The following is a 20,553-nucleotide window of genomic DNA, read 5'->3' as shown; positions in this document are numbered from 1 at the left end:
AAGTGAAGTTAGGCTTCCTGAAACTGAGTACTGCTCTTCCACCAGTGGAACAGACAAGAGCAACGCCATTGCTAGAAATACAAGCACAATGCTGGAGATGAAAACCAAACCAAAGGTCTCTGGTGCCTGCCTTTCCTGTCTAGTGCACTGTGTATGTTTTACCAGAAAGCAATTATAATGTATGTGACTGCTTTGGGAATGAATACTTTCACAGCAGAGCTGGTCTTGAAAACCCTGCATAGCAATCACTTCTATTCCATGGCCCTGTGTGCTGGGCTTGCAGTTCCCACAACAAGAAGTTAGTCTTTCTGGACCTGATCCAAAGTGAATGAAGTCAGTGGGAATTATTTCAGTTGGCTGTAGATGAAGTAAAACATTATAAAATAATAAGTGCAAGGGAGACAGTTCTGTCATCACACACCTGCAAGAATAGCACCATGTAGATGAGTATCTTGCATTTAAATAGCATTCTTTCCCATAAAATATTCAGATGATTTTTATAAATGATGAGCTTATTGCTCATAACAGATTTACGTGTGTCCAGCTGGGATTCCAGAGATCTGTTGTCTCCATGTATATTCACCATTGGGCAGGATCAAATTCTGTGTCTGGTCAAACCCACTTAATCCAGCGCTGAAGTTTGCCCATCTTTGTGGAATATGGATGTTAGCAATTCACAGCAACACTGCACAATGTCTTGTGTCAAGCTGAGAATATCCTATCCAACTGAAACCACAAAGCATGCTTACAAAGAAAGACTGATCTCTCTTTTAGAGTTTGCCCAGGAACCCGTGGTTGTTTTTTCCATGAGACCTCTGCAAAAGATCACACCTTCAATACAAAATATATGTGTGTGTATATATGTCTATAAAAACCATGAAAGGATGGCATCATGTGCAGTGCTAGGCATCCTCATGCCAAGGCACGCTGAGTACAGTTACACATAAAAAAGAAAGCAAGTGCTCAGTCACCAGCACAATGCTTACAGTAATTAATGCCTTTTCCCCAGCTGCCAGTCAGGTTAACTGCAAAATTGTCTGGCTCTCAGTGCTTGGTGTCACCCATGCCAGCCACAAACATGTTCCTCTTTTTCTATTAGAGAATTCTCCAGGAGTTGCTGAGGTGACATTTGTGGAAAAGGAGCCAGCTGAACGCCACACGATCATTTCATGGGAGCAAGTGAGTATTTTCATCATAAGACTGCAGTGAGGTCAGTCTGAATGTGCAGCAGCCCATGGAGAATGTCAAATGCAATGGCTACCTTGTGTTTCTGAGAGAGCCTGCTGCCAAGATTGATGCACAGTGGAACCTAAACAGATGTATTTGGTTTTTTTAGTTGGGTATTACTCTGTCTTTTAGGCTATCACGTGCACCTGATCTGTTAGAGAAACTTCATCAATGTGGATATATTCAGAATGACAACTCTAAGAAGAAATCACATAACTGTAGTAGGCAACAACAGTGGTGACTCAGTGGAGAAAAAACATTGTTCTGACTCAGGTCTGAAACCATTTTCCAGCTTCCTTTCAAACAAAATGAAGAAGCTCTATATTATTTATGTCTATTAAATGTAAAGGACTCAAGCTGGAAAATACCACTGAGCCACTCAGTTCGTTCCTCCTCTTTTCAGTTCCCGCTATTCACTTCCATTTCTCATAGACCCTTCTTCCACCTCCTCTTTGGCTAACTGACCCAATCTTTTGGCCAGGGCATGTCCCATTGCCTGTTCTGGAAGACTGTGAAGGAAGCATGCTATATTGACTCCACTGACCTCACTACAGCAGAGTGTGTGACCAGAGGGCTCCTGAATACCGTCGTGTGACTCTGGTGGGCAGAGATGGAATTTTTGGTCCGCTTTTTGAATATACATGTGTCTATCAATCCTGTGACCCTGGGGAACAAATGCTTTCTAGGTGTCGCTCATATGTAGGAAGGGCCTTTGGAAAGGGGCATCGCAGAGGATGGAGTTGAGTGGATCATCCTCCTTCTGCTCCAACCCTGGCTATGCCCTAGCTCACATGGTCCCAGAGACTGCACTTCTTACCACTTGTCATAGTTTTACACAACACAGCCACTTGCTCAACCTCCCCTCTCTTGGGGATGGGGGAGAGAATTGAAGGAGTAAAGCGAAGAGAGACTTGTGGGTTGAGATAAGAACAATTTAATAACCAAACTGCAATAATATTGTGAATAATAATAATGATGATGATAGTAATATATACAAATTAGTGATACACAGTGATACTGCTCACCACCCGATGACCAAGGCGCAGCGTGTTCCCAGCTAGCTATCCTGGAGCAGGGAGACTCCCAAAACCACAATCCCAGAACAGAGGTAAGAGCCCGAGTGTCCGAGAGACCGAGATGACCCTGAGAGAGAGCTGACCTGGAGGGAGACCACCTGGAGCAAGAGACTACCTGGAGAGAGATGACCTGAAAAGAGAGCCAACCCAGAAAGCGAGAGTACTTCCGGACAGAGCCTCATCTGTATACTGGGCATGAGGTGCATGATATGGAATAGACTATTTGGCCAATTTGGGTCTCAGTCCTAAACTTCATATTGAATCCTAGGCTCGTAACTGGGGCTGTGCTCCCTCCCAGCTTCTCCTGCCCTTGCAGACACTGGCACAGCAGAGAAGCTGGAAAGTCCTTTACAGTCCTGGCAGCAAATATGAACATCAACATCTTATCAGCCTTTTTCTCTGCACAAATCCAAAACATAGCTTCTCACTAGCTACTGTGAAGAAAGTTAACTCTGTCTCAGCTGAAACCAGGACACACTTGCCCCCTGTCAACTCCAGTATCCTTGGGCAAGATATTGCTCTAGGTAGACTTTTTCCCCCTTTGATGACACCTTGCCATTTACAGTTTTTCCTAAACAGTAGGGAAATACTGCTTTGATAGTTTTGATAATACCATATGCCAATTAGTGATATTTATCAAGAATTTACCTGGATTTACCAGGTCAGAATGTGTTTGCTGTGAACTGTTATTTACTGAAACTTGTACAGTAACCAGCAATTGTGGTCAGGCAGAAATGTCCCGTTTTTCAGGTTCATGTGAACTGGTTCCTGATTTCATGTAGCTGTTGTTCAGGTGTCAGATTAACTGGGTTGGAAAATCTGAGGCAACCTGACTCTGAGCCAGCTCAGGTCTGGGAGCAGCAGAGTGATGTTTGCTCATTCTTCTGTTGAGTGGAGACGACTGCTTCTCCTGAACACAGTATTGCTCTCATTTTCAGATAGTGCTACTCCTTCAAACTAAATTAGGTTTGTTTCAGAATTGAGCTATTCTTGTAAAGACAAACTTTGAAATACTGTAGCCAAAGCACTTCACTCCAAAGATGTCAAAACAAAACACCAGCTCTTCCCACCCCAATAATGGACTAAGTTAACTGTGGAAATAAATGGTGAAAATTAGGTAGATACAGTTGAACTGAACTGCTAGCAGTGAAGGACTTTGCCATCTATTTCTTTGCTTTTGGTTCCAGTTGCATTGACAAAACTTGAAATGTCCCTTTTCAAATTAAAAGACAACTGTTTTCTTTTTCCTTTTTTTCTTGAGGTTTGGGGAGGAAGGCTGATCTCTAACACAGTCCATGAAATTGCAGGGATGATTCAGTGCAAAGCACTCAGCACAAGGCCCATCCATGGTGAACTTTCACCTCACTTTTCCTCAAACTCATTCTGCTTGAATTTGACTTCAAGTTTATCTGTATTCAATGTTGACTTTTATCACTGGGGTTTTTTTGCAGCCACTAGGTGGCAATACTTATGCACATACTTATTTCTCTATACTTGAGATTTTAGCAAGATCTCGTCACAGTCTGTATTTTTTAACTCCCGTCTACGTCTTTGGTTATGAAAGTATCTGCAGGGGTTTTTGTGTGATGTAGGAAAGACTGGTCAAGTTATTCCAAAAATTACATTCTTTTACTCTAAAAAACTCTCTCTTATTACTGACACGAAATAAAAGCTCTATTCTTATTTTTTTGTACATTTTCTTCTAGAAGCAATTTTTCAAGTCCTATCAGTTTTGCAACAGAAAGGTATTTCTGCTGAGAGAAAATCATGGTATTCAGAAACTCCTAAAAGAAAATAAAACTTTTTAAAATTATGAATTATTAAAACTATGTTCTAATAATGCTGGCAATATGCCTTTTTTTTTTCTCTCTATCAGCTGTGCCCAGTTTGAGCTAGTATTTAATTGGATACTACAATGGAAGTTTTAAAATCTTAGATCAGCTTGTTGAATGTCCATTAGCTGCCATGAGGCTTTGCAGGGGAAGGTAAGCTTCATGACAGGAGACAGTGCAGTAAGACAGTAGCAGAGCAGAAGAGATTTTTTCCAAGGCTTTCTGTAGGGGCAGAAAGAACTCTTTAAGTCTTACACTTCAGGAAATCAAGCCTGAATGTTTTATTGGAAATCAACACACTGGCAAAAATATTTAAGGCAAATGCTGGTCAAGTGTTTACATGGGTAGCATCATTTCCCCAAAACTTTCAAGCAGTACAAAATATTTTAATAAAAGCAGGTAATTTTTTAATCTTTCCTGATATTTAGACCTACCAAGATGTTATCGTTTCCCCAAGTTATACAAGCAATAAAAGGGGGAATAAAAACAGTTACCAGGTCACTGGAACACCAGTGCTAATAACTGTATATCACCCTATGAACCTGTTCCAACTCCTAAAATTAGGCTGGCAACTGCCCTGTTCCCTTTCATGTCCAGTTTTTAAAAGTAGGTGTTATACTAAAATATTGGTAGGAGGCACTCTGGTATCTGCAGTGACAATGTCTGAATCACATTTTCTTTTTGCTTCAACCAGATGAGAAATAAGTCACTCACATCATTGTTTTGGTTTTCAAAAAATAGAAAATTGCATTCTCTTAGGAGGAGCTGGAGGTCACAGAGCTTAGCCCCACAGCAGACCAAGCAAAATGGAGTCATTTTCCCTGTTCTAATTGGGTTGTTAGCAGTGTCTGAACTGCCTCTGGATGGCTGTAAGCAATCCCTGCCCATCATGTTGCTGGAGCATTGTTATTCTGCAGTTCTACATGGGAAATTTGTTGTTTCTCCTTATGCATTTTGTCTACAAAGATTTATTTGTCTGTGATACAACCACAAAAAAGCCCTCAAATAGTCTGGTGCTTCCCTGTTGTGGACTGTCTTAGGCTGTCAGACAACTTAGAAACTCTCTCTGCACGTAAATCTCAGTAGGAACTGTGGTGGTTGTTTCTGGCTATTCTAGAAGTCTTCCTCGTTGCTTTACCATATCTCTTTTTGACTGAAAAGTATGCGTGCAGGCATGCATGGGTCCTTCTTGCCATCTTCCTTGTAACGTCCTCCCTCAGCATTAGGCGAGCCTGCCATCTCTGACCCTCAGGAGCACAAGATCTGCCCATCTTGAACCCGCCTTCTGGCCCTGACCATGGGAGGGGCAGGGAAGTGGATACAGCAAAACCAGTGCATGAGGAAAGGAGTATTTCTTCAAGCTGCATAATAGCGGAGAGGCTGGATAGTGTTTCTGACAGTGTTCCCCTCCTACGGGACCTTGCAATATGCTGATTTTAAAATTGGCTACGCAACACTGTCCTCATGAGAATTGCCAAATCCTGTTCTTTGCTGCAGGGTAGAGGTCTGCCCAAGTCCCCTGCCTTTCAAGGCAGGAAATCCAAGCAAGGTGATGTCCTAGGAGCACCCACTAGGTCAGATTTATAAACAGTGCAACAAGGTTGTTTCAGTATCTTACGTAAATCAGCATCTCCATTCACTAGCAGGTAGATCAGACCAGTCGTGAAAACCATGACATTAGGAAGAGAATGGTGGCTACTGATGTGCTCTGCTACGTGGAAGCCCTGAGAAGTGACATAAATCCCTTCTTTCTCTACCCAGAAGTTGGATAAAACTCATTCATGTTTTTAGCTAAGTCTCTCTAGGGCAACATGCTCTGATTGCTGCCCATTTTTTTAGTATATTTGCTTGGAACGCATTGTCACAACAGCACTTTAAGTAAATTGCCATATGTCAGTGTTTTAGCTCTGGATCTGGTACTGATCAGGTCTTGGCAGCAAGGCTACCCTGGTTCTAATATTCCTCTCTTTCGTCAATGGACTGTGTTTTCTTAGGAGACTATTTGAGGATATTATGGACAATAAACAAAAGAAATAGACCTCACGCACCATACTGGGCATTTGGGATATTTTGTTTTATGAGCTGATGAGTGTAACCAGATGACTGGAGTGAAAACAGCTGCTCACCAGGGCTTTGGTAAGCCACTTCTGGCACATTATTAGGAATATTGTATTTTATGGGGCTGGAAATCACAACTCTGGGAACTACCAGTTGAGCAGGGGGAGTACAGAGCTCGAGAAGCCATTTTTAATACATAGTAGTAGCTTGTTTCTCTGGCTTTGCTGTCAGAAGACCACTGTTCTGAAGTCGTAGGACCATGTGGCTAAGCTTAATATGATAGATTAGTCAATTCTTGCCATCGGATGACAGAGATGGATATTAGTGAAGCTTTATGTATAGAAACCTTTTCCCATAGACCCCAGATTTGCTCTGCTACAGCATTTTCCACCCGTGTATTTTGCACCATCATTTGGAAAGTCATGCAAAAGGACCTGGTTAGGAGAATCCTAAAACAAAGTTAGGAGGACTGCTGTTTGGAGAAATATGCATATGTTGATCTTGCCATCCAAAAAAAAGGAGGATTCAGAGCAGAAGGCCCATCCAGATGTGATTTTTTCCTTGTCTTAATCAGCAGTGTTTGTTAAATTGGGCGGTGCCTGATTTGTGATAATATTTAACTGGATTCTACAGTGGAAGTTTTAAAATCTTAGATTTTGTCATCCCAATGGATCTGGATTTCCTGCTTAGAGAACACCCACTGAAATCAAGAGAGCTGTTCCCATATGGATTTTTACTGCTGGGGTAGGTAAGTTAAAATTGGAGGGGTTGAAATGAACTGAAAGTGCTGTGTAAACATGATACTCTTCTGAGTCTTTGTAGCAGGTCTGTCATATTTCTTTCTTCATAGTTTTAAACTTAGTCACTGTGCTTAGAACTACAGCTTGAAATTGGAAGTGGTGAAAGCACAGCATGAAATTATAAATATTTAGGACCAAGAAGAACCCACTGAAGAAGGTGTGTTTGTTAAAAGCATTTGAAGAACTTCAGACATGTCCATGTGGTTTTGTAATCACCTGAAACTTACCACCAGGGCCCCAGCCATTAGCAGGCTCTTATCAAAGGACGATAAATTCTTCACAGAACAAAGGTTCTACAGTATCAGATTCTCTGCTTTAATTCCTGTTGCCTGTGGAGATTTTCTTTAGCTGGGTTAGGAAAGCACCGTGCTAGTGCAGGCTGCTGACCAGGCAAGTAAAGTGACCTGCCCTATCACAAGCTGCAAAGCCATTAATATCTGGGACTCGTCACTAGCAGTCTGTTGGCATAAATGGATATGCTTAGAAAGTAGGTTAACATGCATGAGTGAAGGCTGTGGCTAGGTTAGAGGCTCCTGCACAGCATATACATCACAGTTCAGGGGACAGGGACTGTAACAACTCAAAAGTAAGTGACTGTGAATAAGGCTTTAGTGGGCAGAAGGGCTGCCCTGGTCCTAGGAGACAGAGGGAATGCTCCTGCTAGGCACTGATGACCAGAAGCCAGCACTGCAGCTGGATGCACAGCTGGCAGGTAGCTCCTGCTGGATGGGTGAGACAATATCGGGGCAGAGACCTGGATAGCCACAAGTTGCAGACATGGAAAAGAATCTGATCAGCATCTTTCGAGATGTTACAAATTGGTGTCCCAGGTGAAGCAGAGCTACATGAACTGCATTTGTATCTTTCTTTTCTCAGCTACTGGTTACCAGAATATTCTTCCTTTATGAGACTTTGAATGTTACTTTTTGTAGTAGCTGTGGGGAAGTAGTCCCAGCAGAGGCACAATATTGGAAAGCTATTAACATCTGACACCTCTGCTTTCTCCAGAGCAATTCTGTAACTGCTCCTCTGTGGCCAGGCTGTGAATACCTACTTGAATAACACCTTGATCTGTGGCAGGGTAAGCCTATATGAGAGACAATACTACTGACCTGTAAATGTTCTTCAATTTTATAATTTTAACTTTTTTTGCTTTGATTTTCAAACTCACTGCACAAAGAGCAGGCCACATCCAACAGCATGTCTTTTAAACTGGCTGAATGAAATACACTTTTTTAAAAAAGGCTGAAAGTCCTGTCACAAAAGTACTTGACTTATCAGATGCACTTTGTTGCAAATCTCACATTATTTGTCTATTTTCCCTGTAAAATGTAGCTCCCAGAGTCCTGCGACTAGAAACAGGTCCCAGATCACCATTTTAAAGAAGACATTGTCCATCCTCCTGGTTTAATGACAAAGCTTGGCCATCAAGGGGCCTTTGTGTCTTTGTTCCTGAGCAGATTTAAAAGCACATGGGACTGAAAAGGGAGAATGACCACAAGATGCAACTTGGAGGCTCAGGCTGCAGTTAGGAAAACTTTTTCACAAAGGAGGGTGGTGCAGCCCTTGGACAAGTCAATGCAGAGATTGTGGAACCTGCATCATCAGAGACTATCCTGAGTTTTGGAGTCTGATTCTTTTGTAGTCTTGAGTCTTGAGACTTTAAATCTGAACTCACTTCAATCTTTTTCAATCTATTTTTTCTCTAAAACAATTACAAACAAAACAACAGATAACTCCTTTAGTCGTGCATGTTGCTTGTCTTCTTAAAACTGACAGGCTTCTGTACTGTTTCATTTTGTGTTCTTGACACATCAACTGGAACAAAGGGTCGCTGGTCGGCACCCAGGCCTGTCACCAGTAGCAGTGCCTGCAATTGCCTATAGCTCTTTAGGCTTCTTGCTACTCTGAGGATTAAGCCTTTATCCTTCCTTTCTTATATTTGTTGCTTAGCTGAAGAGTTTAAGTTAAGAAACGCTCCTTCCACAGCCAAGTTATAGGAGAAGGGTCCTGGTTCTTAGAAGCGCTCCCACCAGCTCACTGGAGTAGCTTCTTTCACTGTTCACTCAGAAGGAAGCAGGCTTAGGAGCCCCAGCCAGCACTGAAGTTTGGTGGGATGAAGGCAGACCAGCAGGTTTGTGAGACTGACTCTACGTGTATTTGCATACATACTGTTTGTAAAATGAAACATCAAACCTGCTTGATTATGTGCAACTACTGGGTCTATGCTTCTCTTATGTACTTGAAACTGAAATCCCTCAGAAGAGAGTCCTTGTGCTAATATTATACACATTATACATACATATTAGTGGAACAGGTAGGTTTAGTCTGATTTCATTTGAAGCAAAAGTCTGTTCTTGTAAACCGTATAAATTAAAAAGCTGGTTGTTCTTATATATGTGATCTTGAGTGGCTGTTAGTGTCAAAGGATGATATATCATTTCATTTGGGGAACAATCCTGTAATAATCTTGTGATGACTGACTGCTCATTGTGAAATTTTCTTAAGTCATCTTTGTTGATACAGTAACACAAACCCAAGAAATATGTGGTTTTCTCTCAAGTTTTTAGTATGAGATATTTAAGCTGATTTGAGTCATCTTGGAGTTGAACAAACATTTGGTGGCAAATATTTCTGTAACAATATTCAGTTGTTCTTTGGGTTTGAGGCACATTCTTTATTTTCCCATAACACTCTGATTGTGATTTGCAGAAAAACTCCTGTGTATTGCCAGAGGATTTAAAGAACTTCTATCTGATGACCGATGGCTTCCAGATGACCTGGAGTGTGAAGACCGATGGTCAGTCCATGTATTCATAATATCATAGAACAGTTTGGTTGGAAGGGACTGTAAGTTCATCGGGTTCCAACCCCTGCTGTGCGCAGGGATACCTTCCACGAGATAAGGCTGCTCAAAGCCTCATCTAACCTGGCCATGAACACCTCCAGGGATGGGGCATCCACAATTTCTCGGGGCAGCCTGTTCCTATGTTTCACCACCTTCACAGTAAAAAACTTCTTACTAATAGCTAATCTAAATCTACCTCCTTTCAGCTTAAAAACCGTTTCCCCTCATCCTCTCACTACACTCCCTGATAAGTGTCTGATATCACTCCTTTTACTCCCTGATAAGAGTGCCTCCCCATCTTTCCTGTAGGCCCCTTTGAGTACTGGAAGGATGCTATAAAGTCTCCCTGGAGCCTTCTCTTCTCCAGGCTAAACAACCCCAACTCTCTCAGGCTGTCCTCATATGGGAGCTGCTCCATCCCTCTGACCATCTTCATTGGCTCTCCTCTGAACTAGCTCCAACAGGTCCATGTCATTCTTATGTTGGGGGCCCCACATCTGAACACAGTACTCCAGGTGGGGTCTCACGAGAGCAGAGTAGAGGGGGAGAATCACCTCCTTTGACCTGCTGGTCATGCTTCTTTTGAGGCACCCCAGGATACAGTTGGCTTTCTGGGCTGCAGGCGCACATTGCTGGGTCATGTTCAGCTTCTCATCAACAAGCACCCCCAAGTCCTCTGTTCAGGACTGCTCTCAATCCATTCTGCACCCAGCCTGTATTTGTGCTTCGGATTGCCCTGACCCATGTGCAGGACCTTGCACTTGACCATGATGAACTTCATGAGGTTTGCACAGGCCCACCTCTCAAGCGTGTCCAGGTCCCTCTGGATAGCATCCCTTCCCTCCAGCATGTCAACCTCTCCTCTCCACCGATACCCTCATTTCATTGCACCCAGTCTTTCCTTTGCAGAATCTCTTTTAATTTCAAACTTACTTTCTGCACAGTCGATACACATCTAACAGCAGCCTGCTTTAGTCTGAGCAAAAGCACATACAGCAAGTCATTTTGAATTAAAAACTAGCGCCATTCCCTAGCTCGCAAAAAATGAAGTAGGTCTTTTCTGCTAGGCAGCTTGATCAGTGATTACAGAAAAATGACCTCTGAACTAATAACTGAGTGCAGTTCTGCATGGGGTCATAGGCTATTTTAGAGATGTCCTGGTGAGGAAAAAAAATGTTACTGCACATTAGAGGTCCCTTCCGGATGCAACAGGACAAAGCCTACTGCTTGCATATGCTGGACTTCCACAGAAGAGATGTGTACACTGAACACTGGCTAGAAACCAAGCAAGTCTTCATGTCATAAACACCATTCTGTAATACACTGGCCATCTGTTGACACTCAGATTTAGGTATGTAGGTTAAATCTTGTCCTAGACTCCCTCTGTAGTTCATGGAGAGAGAAGCAGCTCTAGCACATTATCTTATCATCAAGTAGTAGGAAGTGTCACCCTCTGATAATGCCTCTTTCTCATTAAAAAGTATACGTACGTGCCAGAGCCTGATTCTGCTTTCCACCAGCTAAAATACATTCACTGGAGTTATTTCTGGAGTCAGTGGTGGAAGTGAGAACAGGACCGAGCTTTATTGTCCCTCCTGTTTGGCAAGAATCAGGCGGTTCATTCACTCTGCACTGGAGCCCTACAGCTATTATCCTGGCTCTCATTGCCTTCAAATGAGGTTGTCAAATTGGGCTGTTGGACCCTGCTCACTTCTGGAGATGGGTATCAAATACAAGGTTTTCCTCAGGAAGTAGTATTCCATTTCAGAGACGGTTGACATCAGGGCTCTGCACCTGCACTGAGTCCCATCATGTTTCAAGTGGGATTTAGTGTTTTGTGACCTCTGAAGAGTCTTGTTTTCAGGGCACACAAATGCACAGAGACCGAAGCAGCACACATGACTGTCTTGTTTGCGCAAGCATCCAGCAGTGCCTTCTCAGGGCCTTCACGCTGGCACATGGCTGAAGAGGGTGCTCGTTGACTTGATGTCTGGTAACAGTACTAGTCTTCAGAAGGAGAGAGAATTCACAAGTCCTCAAGCATTCATTCAGGAACACCCACTTGTTGACACACTGATAAAATACTGTGTTGGAGTGGGAACCAAGAGGGTGCACCCTGAGTGTGTACATGGGGTGGAAGAAGAAGAGGTACCCAATAATCTGTGAATGGCGGGGGTGGTTTCTGGTAGGAAGGACAGCAGCATGGGGAAGAGTTTTGAGGAGGTGGCTGTAGCTAGCCAGGATTTTTAATAGCCAGTTTCACAGGACTGGGCTAACAGTTGCAGCACAGCTGTGGTGCGTTAGCCCTTGGCTCGGGGCCAAGCCACACACACCCGCTCACACAATTCCCACCCCCACCCAATGATAGGGGAGAGAATAAAAGGGTTAAATGGTAAAGAGGATTCGTGGGTTGAGATAAGGACAATTTAATAACTAAACTACAATAATATTAAAAACAATACTATATACAAATGTACAAATGAGTGATACACAGTGGCACTGCCCCCCCGACCCGATAACCAAAGGCCCAGCCCGCTCCGGGCCAGCGATTCCAGCGGAGGGGGAAGAATGAGTGACACACAATGATACTGCCCCCCCCCTCCCCCCACTCGATGACCAAAGGCTCAGCCTGTTGCCAGCTAACGATCCCCAGAACTACACTCACAATTCCCCCAAATGGGGGGGTGAGTGCACCGCTCCCGGAGGCACTCACGGAACGGAGATAACAGCCCGAGCATCCCAGACCGGAGTGGGGAAAACAACCACCTGGCCACAGCTAACGATCCCCAGAGCTACACTCACAATTCCCCCAAATGGAGGGGGGGTGAGTGCACTGCTCCTGGACACAGTCACGGAACGGAGATAACAGCCCGAGCGTCCCAGACCGGAGTGGGGAAAACGACCACCTGGCCGCAGCTAACGATCCCCCCGGAGAGGGAGGATCCCGAAACTCATGGAACAGAGATAACAATTTGAGCGTCCCAGGCGGTGGAAGAGGAACGAAGGCCTTGAAGAGCGATGCGGAGCCAGGAGAGAGCACCAAAACCGCAAACGGAGCCAAGGCAAAAAAAGAGCACTCTTCCGGGTGTTCTTACCTATATACTGGGCATGACGTGCATGTTATGGAATAAATCATTGGATATTCTGAGTTTCAGTCTTAACATAAGGGCAAATCCTATGCTAGCAACCGGCTGTGCCTCTTTGCTCGTCTGCTGACCTTGGCAGCAGAACAAAACATTATTCTCTTATCAGCTCTTCTGAGCGTAAATCCAAAACACAGCCTCTTGCTAGATATTTATGAAGAAGGAAAAAAAACTAGCAGAGTTAACTTTAAGCAGTCTGTGCTTAAACCACTACAACAGCCTTAGCCAGCAGTGTAATTCTCATACCTGCACAGCTCTGCAATGGTGTCACATCACCTCTAAGTGTGATGCTGTGTTTGTAAAAGCCTAATGTTTGCTCCTGTGGAGCCTGACTTGGTTAAGTGTCCAGGCTTGTTAAGTATAACCATCTCTTCTCCCCCTCTGTGTTCTAGAAAAGGTTGAGTTGATGTGTGGAGGAAAAGAAATACCTCCTACTTAACACTAGATATGACTAATGGTCGGTCTTATTGCAGATACCCCAATGCCCCTGGGCTCCATGGTGATTAATAGTGTCTCAAAGCTATCTCGGCTTGGGGGTTCCTCTATGTACTCTCTGCCTAATGCACCAACTCTCGCTGACCTGGAAGATGACACAGACGAGGAAGGTAAGGTCCTGTTAACGAGCTAGAAAATGTGCTCTGTCTCATGACTTTTGCTCTGTTAGGGTAATGTTAGGATGTAGCACATGGACATAGCAACAGAAAAAGTCACTTAAATAGATGGGGTTTTCTTTGTCTCCTGGTCTGGATATGGAATCATAGAATTATAGAATCATTAAGGTTGGAAAAGACCTCAAGGATCATCAAGTCCAACACAACACCACCTAACTCACTAAACCATGTCCCTAAGTACCACATCTACACATTTCTTGAACACCTCCAGGGATGGTGACTCCACCACTTCCCCGGGCAGCCTGTTCCAATGCCTGGTCACTCTTTCAGTGAAGAAATTTTTTCTAATACCCAGCCTAAACCTCCCCTGGTGCAACTTGAGGCCGCTTCCTCTTGTCCTATCACTTGTTACGTTAGAGAAGAGGCCAGCACCCACCTCACTACAGCCTCCTTTTAGGTAGTTGGAGAGAGTGGTAAGGTCATCAAGAGTGATATGGCCTATTAGTCCCCTGAAGCCTTGACAGGTAGATCTGTATGCTGTGAATCTCATGGGGTTTGTTAATGCTGCCACTCACTAGTATTATTTGCATCCAGCAGCCCTCCTGTTCTGCCTTTTCCCTATTTAAATTTTTAACTGAGGCTTCCTCTAGTGATTCGGCTTCTAAAGTCTTTGTGTGCTTATGGTGTTACCTGAACAAAATATAACAGTTTTTGTCTTGGTAGTGAAAAGACAGCTGGATATGCTCTTTGGAATTGGATAAGTAACTCTGGTAAATATGTGTGTGACGCAGTGCTGGAAGATGTGTTTCCAGACAGCCTAAAAATGCTGGGCATTCTGTAGTTTGGAGAGAGCAAGAAGAAAAAAAAGTCCACTCCTTTTCTCAGAGCTCTTACAGTCTAGCAGGACTGGAAGAATTAAGAAGATAACAACAGAGACAGGTGTCATGCTGACTCCTTAAAAAACTGCTATATGAATTCAGTCTTATCTCCTAATCTCTATAGCTCTTGTAGCTTCTAAATGTGGATGAAAGTTTCTTTTTGCACATTCCAGCTTGGCTGCTGTCATGATCTTCTAGCCATTGTAATGAAATGGGCCAAACTCTGCTTCCATTTAGCCACTCAAACCTCCACTGATGCACTTAAAAGGTACACTGAGAAAAAGCTACATCCCCACAAGAGTTCTTATCCTGACTTTCATGGAAAAGCCTTCTGAAGAGTACAGCTCTTACATCTTCCTTCTTCGACAGCAGAATTCAGAATTATATTCTGCAAGAACTTGCAGCTACGTGATCCCAAAAGGGTCCTGTAGAAATGCTCTCTGGAGGCTGAGGGCCACAAGTTGAATGAGTCAGACCTTGTGCCTATTGGGAAGGACACTGATGTCACACTGGAATCTATGAAGTAACGTGTAAGCCTTTAAGTTCACCAAAGTCTTCTGTCAGGAGAAAAAGAATAAACTGTTCTCCCTGTCCTGCGTAGAAAAAAAATAAATTAGGGCAAAAAAGGGATGGTGGTTAGAACAGAAGTAATGGGCTTCAATTGCAGCAAGGGAGATTCAGGATCCACATGAGGAAAACTTGTAAGCGATAACGACGGATTTGAGTTGACTGCCTGGAGTTTACGGAATCTCCAGTACTGGAGGATTTAAAGAAAACATTAGATAAACACCTCTCAGGAGTGACGTCTCTAAAGCTGGTCCTGCTTTATGCCATGGAGGGACTAGAGGGCAGCTTGATATCTTTTTTCAGCTATCTCATTTTGACTTTGTGGTTTGTTTCCCTATCGGAGATTAGAATTTTTCTCTTTTTTTTTTTAAATACAGGGAACTTAATCCTTTCCAAGAAGTATAAATGTAATAGTTTGATTTAGTTCTTTCTCAACTGATTTATTAATAAGTATCAAATAGATTGACTCTTTGTAACTGAGTCACAGTCAGTTTTCCAAACATGTTTCGTGAAGATTTTTTTCTCTTTTCAGGTAATGGAGACAAACCAGAGAAGCCACACTTTGATTCTCGTAGTCTTATCTTTGAATTAGACCCATGCAATGGGAATGGGAAAGTTTGTCTTGTTTATAAGCACGCTAAACCGGGTAAGACTGGAAAGAGCAAAGTTATCCTTCTCTTTTTGTGGATTGTATCTGGAGGCCACATGTGTAGAAACATTTTACATTTCTGATCTTCTTTGCAATTTGTAAATGAATGTTTACTGAGATGTCCTGACTCCACTGAAGTCAGGGGCTAAACTTTACAGAGACTTAACTAGAGCTAATTTTTCCCCTCATTTTAATGTTGGAGTCTGAATTATAACTTATGATTTCTGCATGCATAGAAACAGGAAGGCATTCACATATGACCTACAGACAATCACATTGAAATAATACAGAGAGCTAGAGCTCAACCACTAGCATGTCTCTGGTTACTTGCATGTCTTCGAACAATTCCCTTACATTTTGATGGGAAAGGTTGTAACTCTTCTTAGAAGCAAAGAGTAGATAGTAAAAACGGTCCTTAGCTGATTGACACAGACTTAGACTGGTTCTTCCACCTTGTGTATGGATGCAGAGCCTCTAGATGCTAACTAGGTCAAAATTTGGCAGGAAGCGTTGAACAGGAAAATGAAAGATGTGACCTGAGCTGTTTCTTCTGAGGGATGCACAGAAAACTATTACCAGTCAGAAATTAGTGAAACACTCGAGTCACTTGTAAAGTAGTTGTCATCTGACACAGTGCCCAGGTCACTAGGTGTATGTGTATACCTGTATGTTTGCTGTGGGGGGGGTGTGCAATTGTGATGTACCTGTTCTGAAGAAAACTCTTTGGTTGTTATATTGTGTCTTTCATTGGGTGTGACTACAGCTCTCAAGGCAGAAACTTGTCCTCTTGCCTTCCAGCATTAGTGATTTCAGCACATGCAGAGGATAGCAGTGGATAACCCGGGCAAGGGGAGGAAGCGTTGTTTACAGGTGTCCATGTGAACTCAGGGGGCAGTGTGTTTAAATGACAATGTTCAGCATCTCAGTTTCACAAGTAAAATCACTCCTTTTTATGCTACAAAGGATGTCGCCACCAGAGAAATATTTATTTACTGGGGAAAGATTTTGCAAAATGTGTTTTTGTTGGCAGCACACACTCCCATGAATTCCAGACTCTGGACTCTATTCAGTAATTGAGATGACTGACAATTGAGTTAGCTCCTTTTTACTTTGTGGGGTGGATAAATGTTTGCCATAATTGTACTTTGAACTTGCACTACAAAGTTGCCGCTGTCCAAGTATATTCCATGTAGCACATCAGTCCCAGGTTGCGAAGGAAGACCGTTGCATCCATTTTACAGTGGGGAAAGTGAGCATAATGGCTATTGCACAAGTATTTTTAGTAAGGCTGGGAGCAGAATCAAGTCCTTTTCAGTCCCATGCTCTAATCATTAAACCACCTCGCCTCTGGATAATCATCTGTTGGTCAGGGATGCTGTGTTTTAGAAGCTGCAGGCTTTCTGATAAGTATGTTCTGTCTCCAACCTGATGATGGCCAGGGGTTGATCTTATCACTGCAAAGCAACAGCATAATTTGTGTTTGTTTTGTTCTAGTTGTCTCCCCAGACACAGAGATATGGTTCCTGGACAGAGCTCTGTATTGGCATTTCCTCACTAAAACCTTCACAGCCTACTACCGCCTGCTCATTACTCACCTGGGTCTCCCACAGTGGCAGTATGCCTTCACCAGCTATGGGGTCAGCCCCCAGGCCAAGGTAGGACAGCAGGATCCAGCTTGTCAGTATTTTGCATAAATATAGACAGGAAAAACATCTTTCCACCTTTTGACAAGCAGTCTGTAGGCTCGAGTGGGCCTCCCTAGCGAGACATGGAAGGGGCCATGAGTCTTTCCCCAACAGCATGTTAATGGTCCGTTGTTTATGTTAGTGAATTCACTAACATTGTGTTAATCCTGCTTTTCTCACCCAACTTGGGCTCTGCTTTTAACCTCTAATAGTAGGTGGTGAAGCCCTATGTATTTCTTTGCTTTCTTGACTCTGAAGCAAACCTCCACTTCCATGACTACTAGGAAGTAATGAGACGGAAAGCTGTTTATCCCCACAGTTATTTAAGATTTGTCTAGATCAGTTTTCTGGGCATAGCACTGAACAAGGCCTACTTCTCTCTGGGTGGAGACAAAAGTCCAGGTACATATTAGACAGAAGCCCAGAGGAAGCCTATAAGCTTGAGCCTTTCCAAGAGTATTAATTTCTTTGCATCCTCCTTGGTCACAAAGGGATGTCTTGATAAAAAAAATGCCCAAAGGGGCAATTTAAATGCCAGCAGTCCTAGAAGTAGTTATAGGAGAGCTCCAGGTACAGCCTTGTGACCATTGCAGTCCCTTATTATTATTAAAATTGGTATTCTGCTCTTCACGAACCCTGCTATTAGAGGCTTCTGCCATTCCTCTGTGCTTGACTGAGCCTTCAGCCCTAACCCTGCTTCCATTTTGTGAGAGGCTGGGGAATGGAGCTGACAATACTACTGAACACAGCACATAAGCCTCTGCAATGTCTGTGCATGTTGGCAAGGTCTGGCAGGCCTCAGTGCATGTCCTGCACTTCACTCAGACATAACAGCTGTCTTACCAGCACAGTATTCCTAGATCCTGCCTCAGCCCTGTGCATACATCAGAACTACTCACTAAAATCACTGCCAAGTTCCCATCTCTCAATGGCTGTAGAATTTTCTTCTTTCTGTTTCTGGTGTCATCCCTGTTATACTTTATCAGTCAAGGCTGATATGCCCATGCTCTGCTTTTCTGTAACTTTCCTGCTAGAATATTTTATTGCATTCAGTGTATTCACAGACCTTAGTGAAATCATTTGTGTATTCCCTAATCATTTGCAGCCTCTGTTGGTTAAAATCCTTCTAGTATGTTAACCATTATCATTTTTAAAGGTCTTCAAGGGTGGTATATTAAAGCTGGTTTCCATTAAGCAGCACATGAATAGATTGCCGCCTACATTTTGGTATTGATCTTTTGTTTATCTTGTTCAACAATTTGCTGGTGGTTTCAGTGGGATTTGTAATACCATAACCCCTATGGTTTTATTTCCTGACTTCATCAATGGAAAACCGATAGGAAAAACACTAAGAGATGAGAACTGCAGGGCATAACATTGTGGTGGCACCTGGGAACAAAAAAAAATTGTGGTCACTTCTAGATGTAAAATCAGGCCAAAGAGAAACAAACACAAAACCCTTTGTGTAAAGAGTTAAAAACCCTGCATTATTGTATGTGTGAAGAGAGAGAGGGAGGCTATATTTTGAGAAGTTTAACTTGTTTAAATTCCAAAGTTTTTTAATAATTTCTGCTTCTCTGAATCTAAATAAATGTGGTTTAGTTTCATCCCCTCCCTCAGCTTTTCCTCCTGTGGTTTGAATCAGGAGTTGCTCCTGATGTGAGTTACACTGCAGGAAAGGTAGTGTTAGGTTTCTGTCTGGTTCTCCTCTTCCCTGTCTGGAATGTGGGGCAGTTACAGGGCTGTAGCTGTGTCTTGTGTATCCTTATCATAAGGCACTTTGTGCAGTCCTGTAAACTGCAAACTGATAAGTGGTGTATGATTAAAATCAGGTCTCAGGGGTGAAGGGGAACAGAGTGGAAATGTCCAATGGCAGTTTGATTTTAACCTCTTCCTTCCCCACCATCCTGCCTTTCAGCAATGGTTTAATATGTATAAACCCATAACCATCAACACAGCTCTCCTGTCTGAAGAAGCTGATTCCTTTGTGAACAAGCTGGACCCTAATAAGGTATTTAAAAGCAAGAACAAAACTCCAGTGATCAAAAAGAAAACATCTTCCCAGCCAGCAGGCCCCCAAAAGAGTCACACAAGCATGGCCTCCTCCAAGACATCCTCACTAGCTGGGAATTCTTCAAGGAAGTGAGACTGACAGGTCTGACCCTGGAGAGCATTTGCAATAAGTTTTGATGTTCTCTGATGCAGAGTCTCAGTGGTTCAGACCAAGTACCTTGTGCATGAACAGATGTGCCCATGGAAAACACATTGCAGCATTTGCATGAAATACAGCCACAATGTACTTTGACACGGAAGGGATGTAGTTCCTGTAGACTCTGAGAAAAAAACTTGAGACATTGATTTATTCCCTTCTCCTACTTGCAGCATGCACTTTTCAGAGGGCACAAAGGAGACCTTGATGTCACTGCTCTATAGGGAAGCTTTTGTTCAGGTACAACTACAGCAGTGAAACGGAAGTAAATGTAAGTCACCATTACTTTAATAGACCCATGCTGAAATACAGCATGTAAAGATATTTCTGCCATCTCTTTTGAAAGAAACCTGTCCTGACCTTGTATGCTATGGGAGCAGGCTGGAACCCACTGAACAAATAAATGTCTTCTGCTTCAGAATAATCAAACTCTGCACTTTCCTGTGCTCCTTCCAACTTCGGCTCTGAGATCCATGGTACAGAGGGACCTGGGACTTCCATCTCTCTGCATTGCCCTAGTTGCTTTCTCTACAGCCCAGACCACTTTTTGGCCTTTGTGCTGTATCATTTCGGATAGTTAGTCTGTGTGATGTTCTTCCCAATAAGCCTAAAGGTGGCCAGAAGTTGCAAGATCCCTCATTGGCTCTGCTTTCTCCTCCTGTGGGAACTGCTGAGCCAGGGCGGGTCAGTAGTGGTGAGAGTCCCATAAGCCAGGAGGACCCCTTGGTTTGTCACACATTCATTTGCAAAGCTGACTATTCAACAAACAGCCTTTGTCACTTTTCAATTGGGCAGGATCTGACCAGGGGCCACTGAGATCCTACAGCCTTAGAAGCCCCTGATGCTGTTTTCTATACTGTAAGTTTTCAGGTTAGAACTGCACTTTAACCCATTCATTGCTGCTTTTCAGTTAAATCTTATTGTTTCCATTGTTTTTCTATGCCATACTGTCTTCTTAGATGTACTGGAA

At 43.1% G+C, this 20,553-nt stretch overlaps 1 protein-coding gene across 1 annotated transcript; it reads left to right on the top strand.

Annotated features, from left to right (window-relative positions):
- Nucleotides 1–978: 978 nt before the first annotated feature.
- Nucleotides 979–19,629, top strand: TPGS2 (tubulin polyglutamylase complex subunit 2). Its single transcript, XM_010081324.1, has 6 exons — nucleotides 979–1,179; nucleotides 9,706–9,793; nucleotides 13,458–13,589; nucleotides 15,573–15,686; nucleotides 17,184–17,344; nucleotides 19,293–19,629. Exons 1-6 carry the CDS (start codon nucleotides 979–981, stop codon nucleotides 19,518–19,520), a joined length of 924 nt encoding a protein of 307 aa, XP_010079626.1. The 3' UTR covers nucleotides 19,521–19,629.
- Nucleotides 19,630–20,553: the final 924 nt, after the last annotated feature.

The sequence above is a fragment of the Pterocles gutturalis genome, unplaced genomic scaffold (assembly GCF_000699245.1).
Source record: "Pterocles gutturalis isolate BGI_N339 unplaced genomic scaffold, ASM69924v1 scaffold19329, whole genome shotgun sequence".
Classification (NCBI taxonomy): domain Eukaryota; kingdom Metazoa; phylum Chordata; class Aves; order Pterocliformes; family Pteroclidae; genus Pterocles; species Pterocles gutturalis.
Note: the sequence above shows the minus strand (reverse complement) of the source record. Positions and strands in the feature narration are given on the sequence as shown.

What these genes read in the sequence shown, in the direction of transcription:
- TPGS2 (XM_010081324.1), top strand. Translation starts at nt 979, where the DNA reads ATGCTTACAGTAATTAATGCCTTTTCCCCAGCTGCCAGTCAGGTTAAC. An exon ending in CGATCATTTCATGGGAGCAA is followed by an intron (nt 1,180 to 9,705) that starts GTGAGTATTTTC and finishes TGTGATTTGCAG; the next exon opens with AAAAACTCCTGTGTATTGCC. An exon ending in GGGTCAGCCCCCAGGCCAAG is followed by an intron (nt 17,345 to 19,292) that starts GTAGGACAGCAG and finishes CCTGCCTTTCAG; the next exon opens with CAATGGTTTAATATGTATAA.